The 14,218-nt window shown below is 35.4% G+C and overlaps 2 protein-coding genes across 2 annotated transcripts in view; one reads left to right on the top strand and one right to left on the bottom strand.

Moving 5' to 3' along the window:
• The window catches only part of MNS1 (meiosis specific nuclear structural 1), a 33,572-nt gene extending 31,484 nt beyond the window's left edge, over nucleotides 1-2,088 (top strand). The window contains exon 10 of the mRNA XM_025390055.1: nucleotides 1,696-2,088. Coding sequence (XP_025245840.1) covers nucleotides 1,696-1,788 — 93 coding nt within the window. The 3' untranslated portion in view covers nucleotides 1,789-2,088. The remainder of the gene's footprint in view (nucleotides 1-1,695) is intronic.
• A 117-nt stretch (nucleotides 2,089-2,205) lies between these two features.
• Nucleotides 2,206-14,218, bottom strand: part of TEX9 (testis expressed 9) — a 68,026-nt gene continuing 56,013 nt past the window's right edge. Inside the window, exons 11-13 of the mRNA XM_025390056.1 lie at nucleotides 3,286-3,420; nucleotides 2,390-2,622; nucleotides 2,206-2,293 (exon numbers count right to left, since the gene is read on the bottom strand). Of these exons, the coding sequence (XP_025245841.1) occupies nucleotides 2,545-2,622; nucleotides 3,286-3,420 (213 nt within the window). The 3' untranslated portion in view covers nucleotides 2,206-2,293; nucleotides 2,390-2,544. The remainder of the gene's footprint in view (nucleotides 2,294-2,389; nucleotides 2,623-3,285; nucleotides 3,421-14,218) is intronic.

Below are 14,218 nucleotides of genomic sequence, written 5' to 3'. Positions count from 1 at the left end.
TGTTGGCCAGGCTGGTCTTAAACTGTTGGCCTCAGGTGATCCATCCGCCTCGGCCTCCCAAAGTGCTGGGATTACAGGTGTGGGCCACCACACATGGCATGAGCCACCACACATGGCATGAGTTTGTATTTTAGAGGTTCTTTTCTCCCCTTTTAGTATATGAAATCTAAAGCTACCCTACAACAACTGTGGTACTTATACGCCAAAGCTGAGAATGTGTATGAAAACATTGTCATTGGTAACACCAGTAATAGGAACATGCTTGAACCGAGTCTGAGACAGATCTGCTCTATAGTAGGAAGTTGTAACTAGTTAAACTTGATTTTTAAAATTCCAGAAGATAGTGAATTTTAATGTATACCTGAGACACACTGTGACTTCAAATAAAATAGTAACTGGCTGGGTATGGTGATGCATGCCTATAATCCCAGCACTTTGGGAGGCTGAGGCAGGAGGATCACTTGAGCCCAGGAGTTCAAGACCAGTCTGGGCAACATAGGGAGATCCCATTACTACACAAAATAAAAAGTTAACTGGATGTGGTGATGCATGCCTGTAGTCCTAGCTACTCTGGAGGCTGAGGTTGGAGGATTGCTTGAGCCTGGAAAGTTGAAGCTGCAGTGACCCTTGATCTTGCCACTGCACTCCAGCCTGGGCAACAGAGTGAGACCCTGTCTTAAAAAAGTAGTAACAGTTTCATAGGACACATAAACATCTAGACTCATATAAATAAGATCACCATCTTTCACCTATAGAAATGCCGTTTCATATTTTATTCAGTAGAATCAAGTGCATATTTTACATTCAGTCTGGTGCTAAGGAAGGAAAAATATATAAAATATATAGGTAATTATTGCCTGGCCACAGGACTTTTGATAGTCTAATTGGTTACATAGGATTAAGGAATGCAAAATGATGTATTAATGATAAAATCCATATGTAATTAATAAATTTCATAAAATATAAACTATAGGAATGTCTTTGGGATGTGATATTTTTGTAGAGGAAATAATTGTGGAGGCAGCAGGAGTGATTAATAAACTTGATATCCAAAAATGATCTTTATCCTTTAGATCCTAATGGCGCCAAATGACCTCAGTTATCCTTAAAATTCTTTAGATTGCAAGATAAGTAAATATTTAATTTTGTTTTAAAGAGCCCTTTGCAGTATACTATAGGGGAAAAGAAAAATAGAACAGTGAAGAATTCCAGAGGGTTTGCTTAAATGGCTTAGCTCCAAACCTGGATTCTTTTCTGCAAGACTGATTGATTGCTGATTAGCCATAGAACTGACACATGAAGAACTAATCCCATGCATGAATCTATCGAAGCTCACCCTTATATCATATTATAGAGCTATTTAAAGAAAAGGGTAGGGTACACTATAGATGAAGTGCCTTCCTATCTAGGTAATCCAAGCAGTAGAACTTGTAGAAGAGCTCAGATTCATATGACAAGCTCCTACACTAGAGCTGATAAATCAGAAAATTGGGTCAGTCTATGAATATTCAATATATATGTAAAGTCTTATTTTTTTGAAAAGTGTTGATTTTTTTTTAAAGTTTCATTAATCTATTGAACAGATTTCATTACCTTGGCGATAACTTTACTAACCTCATGTCTTTGTCAGTCTTAAAAGCATTTAGTGAAATATTCTGATATTCAAAAGTAACCCACAAAATATTTTTCTTGTAGGGAGTATTTAAAAAAGAGGATGATATTGATCTGCTTGGTGAAGAGTTTAGGAAAGTGTATCAGCAAAGGAGTGAAATTTGTGAAGACAAATGATAACATCAAAATTGGGTAAACCCTAGATTTTTCGTATGTTACCACTAGATGTCAGCATAACTTTTGTTTTACAGTTCAGTGGCAGTAGGAATCCATTGTCTATTTGGATTTTGTAAGTCATCACTGAATTTATAACTTGTAAACAATTATCAGATAAAAATTAATTTTAATCAAACTGTTATTTTTTGTACTGATAATTTGAAAATCCGATTTCTACCACACTACAGAGCATTGTTTGCATCCCCATCCTCAAGACAGTGTATGTACCTTGACTAATACAGAACTCTACCCCAAAGTGAACTAACTGCCTTCTCTCTGTATTTAGGAACTTTCCTTACTCGATTTAGCCAGGGAAATAAATATTTGGAATTTTCTTTTAAAGCATCTTTTTCGGTCTACTTGAAGGGAGGAGAACTGTAAATGAAAAGAGTCAAGAATTTTATTATCTAATGTGCTTAATTGTCACGTTCAGTAAGAACCTAACAAACTCAAAAATAGCTAATAAGTCATAAGATAGCAGAATCAAAAGTTAAATTGTTGCTTTATTTTACAAAATTTTTTCTAATAGTTACTACATATTAGAATAATGCATCAGTTTTATATCTCCCAAATCTAAAAAGGGAATTCTTTGAAATTATTTTGATTTCATAATCAACTATATTACTTATGAAGAGTAAAAATAATTCAAACCATTACAATAAGTAAAATGGGTATCCACCACATACTGTCATAGAGACTAACTGAAGTAGGGATCACTTATGAATTTCCCCATTCAAGTGCTTTCATAAATTCCTCCTCAGTGAAAGACAGCATCTTGGCAGCTTCAATATGCATCTGTTAAAAAAAAAAATCAGTATTGTCTGATTTAGTATTAAGAGTAGGCCACCAAACAACAGGAAGTTTGTAAAAATGTGTGGATAATATATTGTCAGAATGTAAGTTCTGTTGTAGGAATGTATACTGTTAATTCCAATAAGCATGATATTTGAAATGGTAGTAATTACATTCAAGGACCAACCTATAGAATACTTTTTGTCTAACAGTAGTATTTAACCAACTTATTTTTAAGATAATAATTCTATAATATTGTAATACCTGACCTTTGCAAAGAAGGAAAGTGTCAGAACTATGAATTTTTAGATAAAGCAGCAACAGTGGTTTGGAAGCAATGTTCACTCTAAGGTTTGAAGAGGCAAACAGTCCCCTAAGATAATAGTCATTCTTTAATGTGGTACTTTCTGTAGTTGAGACATACCTGTACTGTATTTTCCAGTCCCATTTTCTACACTAATTTACTTATGTGAAAATATCCACTTGCTTAATGACACATACATACATCTCACTATACATGTTAGATTTCATATGAATAATGCATTTTATATGAAATTCAGAGCCTAAAGATGTCAAAAATTAAACATACCTAAAGTGAAAAATGCTGAATTGTTTAGTAAGAAAGGTACAGATAATATGATGATTTAACTTTAACGACAGACTCACCTTTTGCCTTTTTAAAACATCAATTAATTTTAACTGTTTCTTGAACCCTATCATTAATTCTCCTTTTTGTTTTTCTAGCTTCTTGTTTTCTGATTTTAACACTTCAATTTTTTTATGTTCTTCATTTGCTATGTCCTACAAAAGGAAAAAAAAGTGCCATATATTCTTTTTTAATATACAGCCTTTCAATGGACAGAATTATAGACTACCATCACAACAGTAATAAAAAGTACTTTTTAAAACTGAAATATAAATTTTTTTGTAGATAAAAATTGCTTTCCATTATCGAATTACTGGAATTTGATAGCTTTTAGTCATGCTCAGGTACTTCCCATTTTTAAAAAAGTTTTAAAAATAACTCAGTTCTAATTCTAGTAACAGCAAAGTAGCTTGTATTGAACCAACATAAACTCTGGATTTGTGAATTTTAAAAAATATATTTGAAGGCACAGATGAATAATCAATAATAAGTAGAAACTGGAAGTGGTATGATCTTTGAAAGAGCAGAAATACTGGTTTAGATCCACATTCAACTAGCTTCTCCTGAAAGCGCTTTCCAGTTCGTGGGTTCACAGAGATAAGAACTCAAGCAAAAAGTAGTAGTCTTATTGGACTGAGGAGTCAGAGAGCAGGGCTGCCAAGGTGGTACAAATTTTTAAGTAGGAAATTCTAGAAAAAAGAGACCCCTCAAAACATGCATACGTATTTCCCTCAAATGCTTGGCAGACATCTAAATACCATTTACAGGGTAAGACACCTAGGTACCTGTGAAAGGAAATGGCTGTAGTCTTTAGCTAAGCAGAGAATTTACCCACTTCCCATGACAAGGGGGAGACCAAGTTTGTAATCTTGGTAAAAATGGACTGGATAAGGTCTTTAGCAATTTGAGCAAAGCAGAAAAAGGGTCAGTAGAAATCATTAAGTATAGGAAGATCTATACTTGAAATGTTAAAGGAAGTAATTCATACAAAAGGAAAATGATACCAGAAGGAAATCTGAATCTCTGTACACACACATAAAAAAGATGGAGAAAATAGAAATAGTAATGTGAAATCTATCTATAGATATGTGTGTGTGTGTATATAGAATTTTTCTTTTCAAAAAAAAAAAAAAAAACACCTCTTTAAAAGATACAGCATTAGCAAAATGGTGGATTAGGAAGCTCCAGGCCTTTGCTCCCCCCATTCAAAGACTGAATATATGATACCCAGACCAAAGTAGCTTTGGGAGAGCTCTAGAAACCAGTCAGTCAGCAGAAGCAACCAAAAGAATGCCTAAGAAAAGGCCATACTCAAAATAGTAGGAAATGTCATGGTGTTTTTCTTACCCTTTCCCCACATACTCCCTCGCACAGCACAGTCAGGAAGAAGCCACCCAATTCCCAGTTCCCTCCCTTGGAATGGAAGGAAAAGAGTAGACTTGCTTGCAACATTCTGGTTTTTCTGGGGCCTGCCTGAGGGACTGGTATCTGTCTTGCCTGACTCAGTACTGATGGGAACAGCTGCGTCATTTGGATATCAGGTTGGAAGCTGCAGAAACAGGTGGTTGGTACCACTGAATGTGAGAGGTGCAGTGAGTCCACAGAACTGCAGGAACCTGGTGGCAAAAAATTATGGGCAGAGGAATACAATACAGCATCTAAATCTGTGAGAAGTAGGTGAGACTTTTAGGTAATTAGGACATTTAAAAGAAGCCATGTGTATGGAAAACTGGAATAAAAACACACAGGCCCAGGAAAGACACATCCCCAGAAAAGGTTTGAGAGAACCTCAAGACTTTACACCACGCTGATTAGTGAAGGTCTTTGCTTGCATGCAGCCAGTCTGCAAGACTGAGAGAACTGACTGGTTTTTCAAACACCCATTTTTCAACGTTAAGATCACAAGACATCCAAAGAAACAGGGAAACATGGACCATATTAAAGGAACAAAATTAATATCCAGAAATTTATCCTAAAGAAACAAAGGCTTCTCACTTATTAGACAAGGACTTTAAAATAACTGCCATAAATATGCTCCATGAGCTGAAGGAGAATATTGACAACTAAATGAAATCAGGATACCTATATATTAATAAAATGAGACTATCAACAAAAATTACAAAAAAGAACAAAACAAATTCTAAAGCTGCAAAATACAGTAACTGAATTGAAAAATTCACTTGAAGGGTTCCAGCAGAACAGGTCTTATACCTGCTGAACAGGTATAAGAAAGAATGAGCGAGCTTTCAGACAGGTCATTTGAAATGAGCAGGTCAGAGAAGCCAAAAGTAAAAGAATGAAGAAGAAAAGTGAACAGCAGCTAAGGGACACCATCGAGTGGGCCAATATGTATATTAGTGTAATCTTAGGAGAGAGAGAAAAGGAGACAAATAACTTATTTGAAGAATTAATAGCTGAAAAATTGCCAAATTTAAGGAAAAATGGATATACAAATACAAAAAGCTCCATGAACTCCAAGTAGGATAAACCCAAAGAGACTCCACAGCAAGACACATTTTTTTTTTTTTTTTTTTGAGACGGAGTCTCGCTCTGTCGCCCAGGCTGGAGTGCAGTGGCCGGATCTCAGCTCACTGCAAGCTCCGCCTCCTGGGTTTACGCCATTCTCCTGCCTCAGCCTCCCGAGTAGCTGGGACTACAGGCGCTCGCCATCTCGCCCGGCTAGGTTTTTTTTTGTATTTTTTAGTAGAGACGGGGTTTCACCGTGTTAGCCAGGATGGTCTCGATCTCCTGACCTCGTGATCCGCCCGTCTCGGCCTCCCAAAGTGCTGGGATTACAGGCTTGAGCCACCGCGCCCGGCCAACAAGACACATTTTAATCAGTCGAATGTCAAAGAGAAAATCTTGATAGCAGCAAGACAAAATGGCTCATCACATGCAAGGGAGCATCTGTAAGATTATCAACAGATTTTTCAGCAGAAACTTTGCAGGCCAGAAGTCAGTAGGATAATATACTTAAAGTGCTGAAAGAAAAAACACCTAGAAGAATACTATATCCAGCAAAGTATCCTTCAAAAATGAAAAAGAAATAAAGACATTCCTAGATAAAAGCTGAGGAAATTCATTACCACTATATCTTCCCTACAAAATCCTAAAGAAAATCCTTCAAGTTGAAACAGAAGGATACTAGACAATAATGCAAAGCTATATGCAAATATGAAATTCTCCAGTAAATGTAAATATTTGGACAAATATAAAGGCCTGTATTATTTTAATTTTGGTTGACAACTCACTTTTCATTCTTTCATAGAATTTAAAAGACAAAAGCATAAAACATACTATAAATCTTTGTTAACAGGTACATAACCTAAAGATCTAATTGGTGACACCAGTAAAACAAGGTAGGACAGGGGCTGAAAAGCAGTAGAGTCTTTATATACTATTGAAGTTGCATCATTACACAAATGAACTAAACACTAAGGAAGGCAATAAGGGAGGAAATGAGAGGCTAAAAGTCCTCAAGACATACAGAAAACTGTGAACAAATAGCAACAGGCCTCCCAATAACTTTAAATGTAAATGGACAAAACTCCCTAACCAAAATAAATTGAATAGAAGAATGGATTTTTAAAAACTAAATTCCAACTTTATGCTGTCTACATGCAACTAACTTTATATCCAGAGATATGCATAGATTGAAGGTAAAAGGATGGAAAAAGATAATCTGAAATTTTGTAACCAAAAGAAAACAGGAGTGACTACAGTAATATCTGACAAAATAGACTTTAAGTCAAAACTGTTAAAACATACCAAGAAGGACATTATATAAGAACATATGAGCCAAACAAAAGGGCCAGTTCAGCAAGAAGATAGATACAATTATATATGTACCAAACATTAAAGTGCCCAAATATATGAAGCATTGACAGACTTGGAGAAAAGACCACTCTACAATAAAAGTAGACTTCAATACCCCATTTCCCATAATCGATAGAACCACTGGATAGAAGACCAATAAAGAAATAAGGGACTTGAACAACATTACAGACCAATTAGATTTAAGAGACATAAAAAACAATTCTCTAACACAAAGGCATAAGAAGGATATAATGGACTCTAGGGACTTATGGGTGAAGGGTGAGAGGGATAAAAGATTAATTGGGTTCAGTATACACTGCTCGGGTGATGGGTGTACCAAAATCTCAGAAATCACCGCTAAAGAATTTATCTGTGTAAGCAACACCACCTGTTCCCCCAAAAAGACTGAAATAATAAAGAAAAAATAGAATCATATGCCACAACAGACAAATATGGAGAGACAGGAAGTAGATTAGTGGTTGCCTAGGGCTAGCATGTGGTGCAGGGTGTTGGGGGAATATAGAATGGCTGTGAATGGGTACAGAGGTTCTTTTTGGGGTGATAAAATTGCAAAATTGATTGTGGTGATGGTTGCACAACTTTGTGACTGCAAAAAACAACTTATTTATATATTTTAAGTGGGCTGTATGGTATATGAATTATATCTCAACAAAGATGTTAATGAAAATAAATGAGGAGAATACAGTTTTCTCAAGTGCACATGGAACATTCCCCACATTTTATAAGACTGAAATCATACAAATTATATTTTCCAATCACAGTTGATTCAAACTAGAAATCAATAGCAGATGGAAAACTGGAAAATCCACAAATATGCGGGGATTGAACAAAATACTCAAACTACCAAGGGCTCAAATAAGAAATCACAATGGAAATTGGAAAATAATCATGAGACAAATTAAAACAAAGCTACAATATGCCAAAACTATAGGACAGAGTATAAACACTGCTAAGAGGGAAACCTGTAGTTGTAAATGTTTACATTAGGAAATGGAACAGAACAGAGCCCTCAGAAATAACACCACACATCTACAGCCATCTGATCTTTGACAAACCTGACGAAAACAAGAAATGGAGAAAGGATTCCCTATTTAATAAATGGTGCTGGGAAAATTGGCTAGCCATAAGTAGAAAGCTGAAACTGGATCCTTTCCTTACTCCTTATACGAAAATTAATTCAAGATGGATTAGAGACTTAAATGTTAGACCTAATACCATAAAAACCTAGAAGAAAACCTAGGTAATACTATTCAGGACTTAGGCATGGGCAAGGACTTCATGGCTAAAACACCAAAAGCAACGGTAACAAAAGCCAAAATTGACAAATGGTATCCAATTAAACTAAAGAGCTTCTGCACAGCAAAAGAAACTACCATCAGAGTGAACAGGCAACCTACAGAATGGGAGAACATTTTTGCAATCTACTCATCTGCCAAAGGGCTAATATCCAGAACCTACAAAGAACTCAAACAAATTTACAAGAAAAAAACAACCCCATCAAAAAGTGGGCAAAGGATATGAACAGACACTTCTCAAAAGAAGATATTCATACAGCCAACAGACACATGAAAAAATGCTCATCATCACTGGCCATCAGAGAAATGCAAATCAAAAGCACAATGAGATACCATCTCACACCAGTTAGAATGGCAATCATTAAAAAGTCAGGAAACAACAGGTGCTGGAGAAGATGTGGAGAAACAGGAACGCTTTTACACTGTTGGTGGGACCATAAACTAGTTCAACCATTGTAGAAAACCTTGTGGCAAGTCCTCGAGGATCTAGAACTAGAAATACCATTTGACCCAGCCATCCCATTACAGGGTATATACCCAAAGGATTATAAATCATAGCTATAAAGACACATGCACACGTATGTTTATTGCGGCACTATTCACAATAGCAAAGACTTGGAATCAACCCAAATGTCCATCAGACAGACTGGATTAAGAAAATGTGGCACATATACACCATGGAATACTATGCAGCCATAAAAAAGGATGAGTTCGTGTCCTTTGTAGGGACATAGATGCAGCTGCAAACCATCATTCTCAGCAAACTATCGCAAGAACAGAACACCAAACACCACATGTTCTCACTCATAGGTGAGAATTGAACAATGAGATCACTTGGACACAGGAAGGGGAACATCACACAATGGGGCCTACTGTGGGGAGGGGGGAGGAGGGATAGCATTAGGATATACACCTAATGTAAATGACGAGTTAATGGGTGCAGCACACCAACATGGCAAATGTATACATATGTAACAAACCTGCACATTGTGCACATGTACCCTAGAACTTAAAGTATAATAATAAAAAACTTTTTTAAATTAACAATGTAGTTTATAGATAAAACATAAGACAATAGCAGAAAGGTGGGGGGTAATGGAAGTATACTGCTAAAAGGCTCTTAAATTATTCATAAAATGCTATATTACTTGAAGTAGACAGTGATAAACATATATATATATAACAAATGCTGAAATGCATACAAAGAGGTACAGATAATGAGCTAATAAAGGCGATAAAATGGAATCTTTAAAAAAGCAATTCACAAAGAAAGGAAAGAAAACATATGGGCCAAATAAAAACAATAGCTAGCTAACAGACTTAATCCCAACCATATTATTAATCATTTTAAACGTAATGGTGTAAGCACCTCAGTTAAAAAGTTAAGAGACTGTCAGATTGGATTTTGACAGTCTTTTGTTTTGACAGGATTTTGACAGATATTGAAGCAAAGTCAACTAGATGCTGCTAACGGGAAGACACAAAGGAGTTACAAGTAAAAGAACGGAAAAAGATAAGACAATGCTAACATGAACTAAAATAAAGCTTCAGTTGCATGAATATCAAATAAAGTTAATACAGGTTGAAGTCTGAAATCCAAAATGCTCTAAAATCTAAAACTTTTTGAGTGCCGACATGATGCTCAAAGATGAAATGTCCACTGTAGCATTTCTAAAACACTTCTGGTACCAAGCATTTCAGATAAGGGATACTCAACCTGTATCAGAATGCAGGAACAAAAATAAATATAAATAAATAATAAGAGGTCAATTCATTCAAGAGGATTTAACAATCTTCTTAGATATTGGGTATTAATACACCTAATAACCAAGTCTCAAAATACATGATGCAAAAATTGGTGAGACTGAAAGGGAAAATAGACAAACTCACAGTTCTATTCAGAGTTTAGTACCCCTCTCTTTATCACTGATAGAACAAGGACACATAGAATACATAAGATACAGAAGTGTTGAACAACACTATCAAGCAATTTGACATAATTGACATTTATAGAATACTCCACCTAACAAATACAGAATGCACATTCCTATCAAGGGCACATGAAATATTTACCAATTTAAACCATATTCTGGGCCAAAAAAAGTATCCATGCATTTAGAATGATTCAAGTAAAACCAAATGCATTCTCTGTCCACAATGGAATTAAAAATCAGTAAGAATGCTATTTGGGGAAAATCCCCAAATATTTGAAAAATGAAATGACAAACTTTTAAAGTTTGTCATGGCTCAGAGGAAATAAAAAAGAAAATTAGAAAGTATTCTGAATAGAATAAAAATGAAAATACAAAAAATCAAAATTGGTGGGAAGTAGCTAAGGAAATTCATAGAGAAACATTTACAGTATTTAAAATGCTTATATTAGAAAAGATGAAAGGATACAAATCAATAGTCTCCACTTCCATTTTAAAAAATTAGAAAAAGAGGCTAGGCGCAGTGGCTCACATCTGTTTAATCCCAGCACTTTGGGAGGTCGAGGCAGGCAGATCATGAGGTCAGGAGTTTGAGACCAGCCTGGCCAACACGGTGAAACCCCCTCTCTACTAAAAATAAAAAACTAGCCAGGCATGGTGGCGGGGGCCTGTAAGCCCAGCTACTCAGGAGGCTGAGGCAGAACTGCCTGAACCCAGGAGGCGGAGGTTGCAGTGAGCCAAGTTTGCGCCACTGCACTCTACCCTGGGCAACACAGCAAGACTCTGTCTAGAGGGAAAAAAAAGGAGAAATTAGAAAAAGAACAAATTGAACCCAAAAGTAAGGAGAGGGAAAGAAGAGCAGAAATCAATAAAAAAATAAAAAACCAGTAGAGGAAAATCAATAAAACCAGAATTAGTAAACCTCTAGTGAGACTGATCAGAAAAAGTAAAAAAGACACAAATTATCAATACAAGAATGTGAGGGGGGAATGACTCACAGGAATGTAGGAGGACTATTCAAAGGGAAATAAGGAACTAGTGTAAAAAACCGTATGCCAGTAAATTTGACAACATAAATGAAATGGACAGATTCCTTGACCAGATACAAACACCCAAAACACAATAAAATATAGCCTCTATAAAGAATATTTCTGTATCTATTAAAGAAATAGAATTTGAAGTATAAAATCTTTCCACAAGAAAACCTCAAGCCCAGACGGCTTCACCTGTGAACTCGACCAGACATTCAAAGAGAAAATAATACCAACCCTACAAAAACTTCTCTGAAAGTTGAGCTTCTCCAGAAGAATGATTTGGAAATTCATTTAATAAAGGCAGCATTAACCTGAAACCAAAACCAAAACAAACGCAAAGCAAAAAACCTAAAGATGAAAACAATGTGTAAGAAAACTAAAACAAGACTACAGACTAAACAGACTAGAACTATGTTCCCATGTATACAGACATTCACAAAAATGTAACCAATAATATATAAAAGATAATGATACACCATCACCAAGTGGAGTATATCCCAGGAATACAAGGTTGTTTTCACATTTGAAAGACTAAAAAAGAAAAATATAATTTCAATACATCCAGAAAAAAGCATTTGACAAAATTCAACATTCATTCCTGGTAAGATCTCTCAGGAAATTGCAGTCAGTTTTTCTAAAACTTGTGAACTAAAAATGATTTATTTTGAAGGTGTTAAATAAATTTTAAAAAAGAAAACCAGTGAAGAATACACAAGGGAGCATATGTAGCCCACAAAGCCAAAGCACCTACTAGTTGGTCTTTTACAGAAAAAGTCTGTAGAAAATCCTAAGGCTTCTAGAGTAAGTGAGTTCAGCAAAGTTGAAGATATAGACTCAATCTGCAAACATAAATTGTATTTCTCCATTATAGCAACAAACAATGGGAAACTGGAATTTAAAGAACATTTATAATATCAAAAATAGGAAATACCAAGAGGTAAGTTTGAAAAACATGTGTAAAACCTGTATTCTGGAAACCATATATATATATAGTTTGAAGAAATTGAAGAAGGCTTAAATAAACAGATATTCTCTATTCATGATTTTAAAGACACTACTAAGATGTCAATTTTCCCAAAATTGATCTATAGATTCAATGCAATGCCAATCAAAACTCCAACATGTGATTCTAAAACTTACATGGAAATGCAAAAGAACTAGAATAGCCAGTTGTAATAAATGCTCATTGGATCTTTAAAAAAACAAAAGGCATTTATTGGCCATTTATTGGCTTGGTTACTTGCCCAAAGCACCATATATTTTCCACAGCATTTATTACAGTTGCAATCTTAGCTTTGATAGATTATATAAATTCAATAATTATCTAGGTTTTGCTTCATGGATTATCTAAAAATTCAATTTCATTATAAGATAGATGCACAGCTACAAGGATTACATCTGTTTGTTTGTTTGTTTTTTAATTTTTATATCTTTACCCTCCACTAAAGGTCTGGCAAGTACCTAGCAGGCCCTCATAAATATTTCTAAATGAATTAATAAAGAATTAGAAATTACCTATTCCTAAATGAAGTAACATGAACTCTGGTGTCATATTTTAAATGGATTTCAAGACACCATCTAACCCAATGCCCTGTTTTTAGGTAGAATTCCAGTTAAACTATACTTCCATCATTCCTTCCTTCAGTGTGTTTCAGAGCACTCCTACAGCATCTGGTTTAAGTTTACTGACTTTTAATTTCAAAAGCTATTGTTACTTTAAAGCATAATTACTTATTTCCTAACCTCTGTGGAGAAAAAGTTTATCATTTTTTTAAAGTAGATCTTTAACTTTCTGATGATTATGAGGTAATCTTGTTCCATTTTTTGGAAACCTTACTATTTCCCTGTCATATTTTCTTAAATTTATAGACTTGAATAATTTTAATTGCCTGTTAACTATTATATGTCTATTCAGAATGGGAAGCAAAGTACAAATAATTAAAATGGAAAAAATACACCTGCTCACAAAAGAAAATTTATATACAGATTAGACTCTCCGGAAAAAGTTATTGCATATCCCAAAAATCTCCCTCAAAGATAAAGCCTAGAAATAGGCAAAATAATTGAAAATCAAAAGTTTGAGATACATAGTTTTTCAGAAACGTAAAATAAGTTACATTTAAGAATTCTGACATCAGACTGGGCACATGGCTCATGCTTGTAATCCTAGCACTTTGGGAGGCTGAGGCGGGTAGATCATTTGAGGTCAGGAGTTCAAGACCAGCCTGGCCAACATGGTGAAACCCCGCCTCTTCCAAAAATGTAAAAATTAGCTGGGCTTGGTGGCGGGTGCCTGTAGTCCCTGTACTTGGGAGGCTGAGGCAGGAGAATCGCTTCAACCTGGGAGATGGAGGTTGCAGTGAGCAGAGATCACGCCACTGTACTCCAGCCTGGGCGAAAGAGCAAGACTCTGACACACACAAAGAATTCTGACATCAAAAGTCTACTTTCTAGTAAATAGTGGGCTGGGCACAGTCGCTCACACCTGTAATCCCAGCACTTTCTGAGGCCAAGGTGGGAAGCTTACTTGAGCTCAGGAGTTCAAAACCAGCCTGAGCAACAAAGTGAGACCCCCATCTCTACAAAAAATAAAATAAATTTTAAAAAAATATTTAAAATATGATAAATAGTAATGCAATATATACACAAAATGTTATCCCACTGTGTTTAAATCAATTACCCATAGTGCAGAGCTGAGGTCAGAAGTTTGTATCTTGAACACCTCTAGATTATTTTTAGTACTGATGGTTCTATTCCGAGTTGTTCACATATCAAGTCCTCATTACTTGAATTTTCAAAATGGGGGACTAACCAGGGAAACAGCTTGATCCATGGAGAATGAAGGAAAGACAGTAC

This window comes from Theropithecus gelada, chromosome 7a (genome assembly GCF_003255815.1).
Source record: "Theropithecus gelada isolate Dixy chromosome 7a, Tgel_1.0, whole genome shotgun sequence".
In the NCBI taxonomy this organism is placed as follows: domain Eukaryota; kingdom Metazoa; phylum Chordata; class Mammalia; order Primates; family Cercopithecidae; genus Theropithecus; species Theropithecus gelada.
Note: the sequence above shows the minus strand (reverse complement) of the source record. Positions and strands in the feature narration are given on the sequence as shown.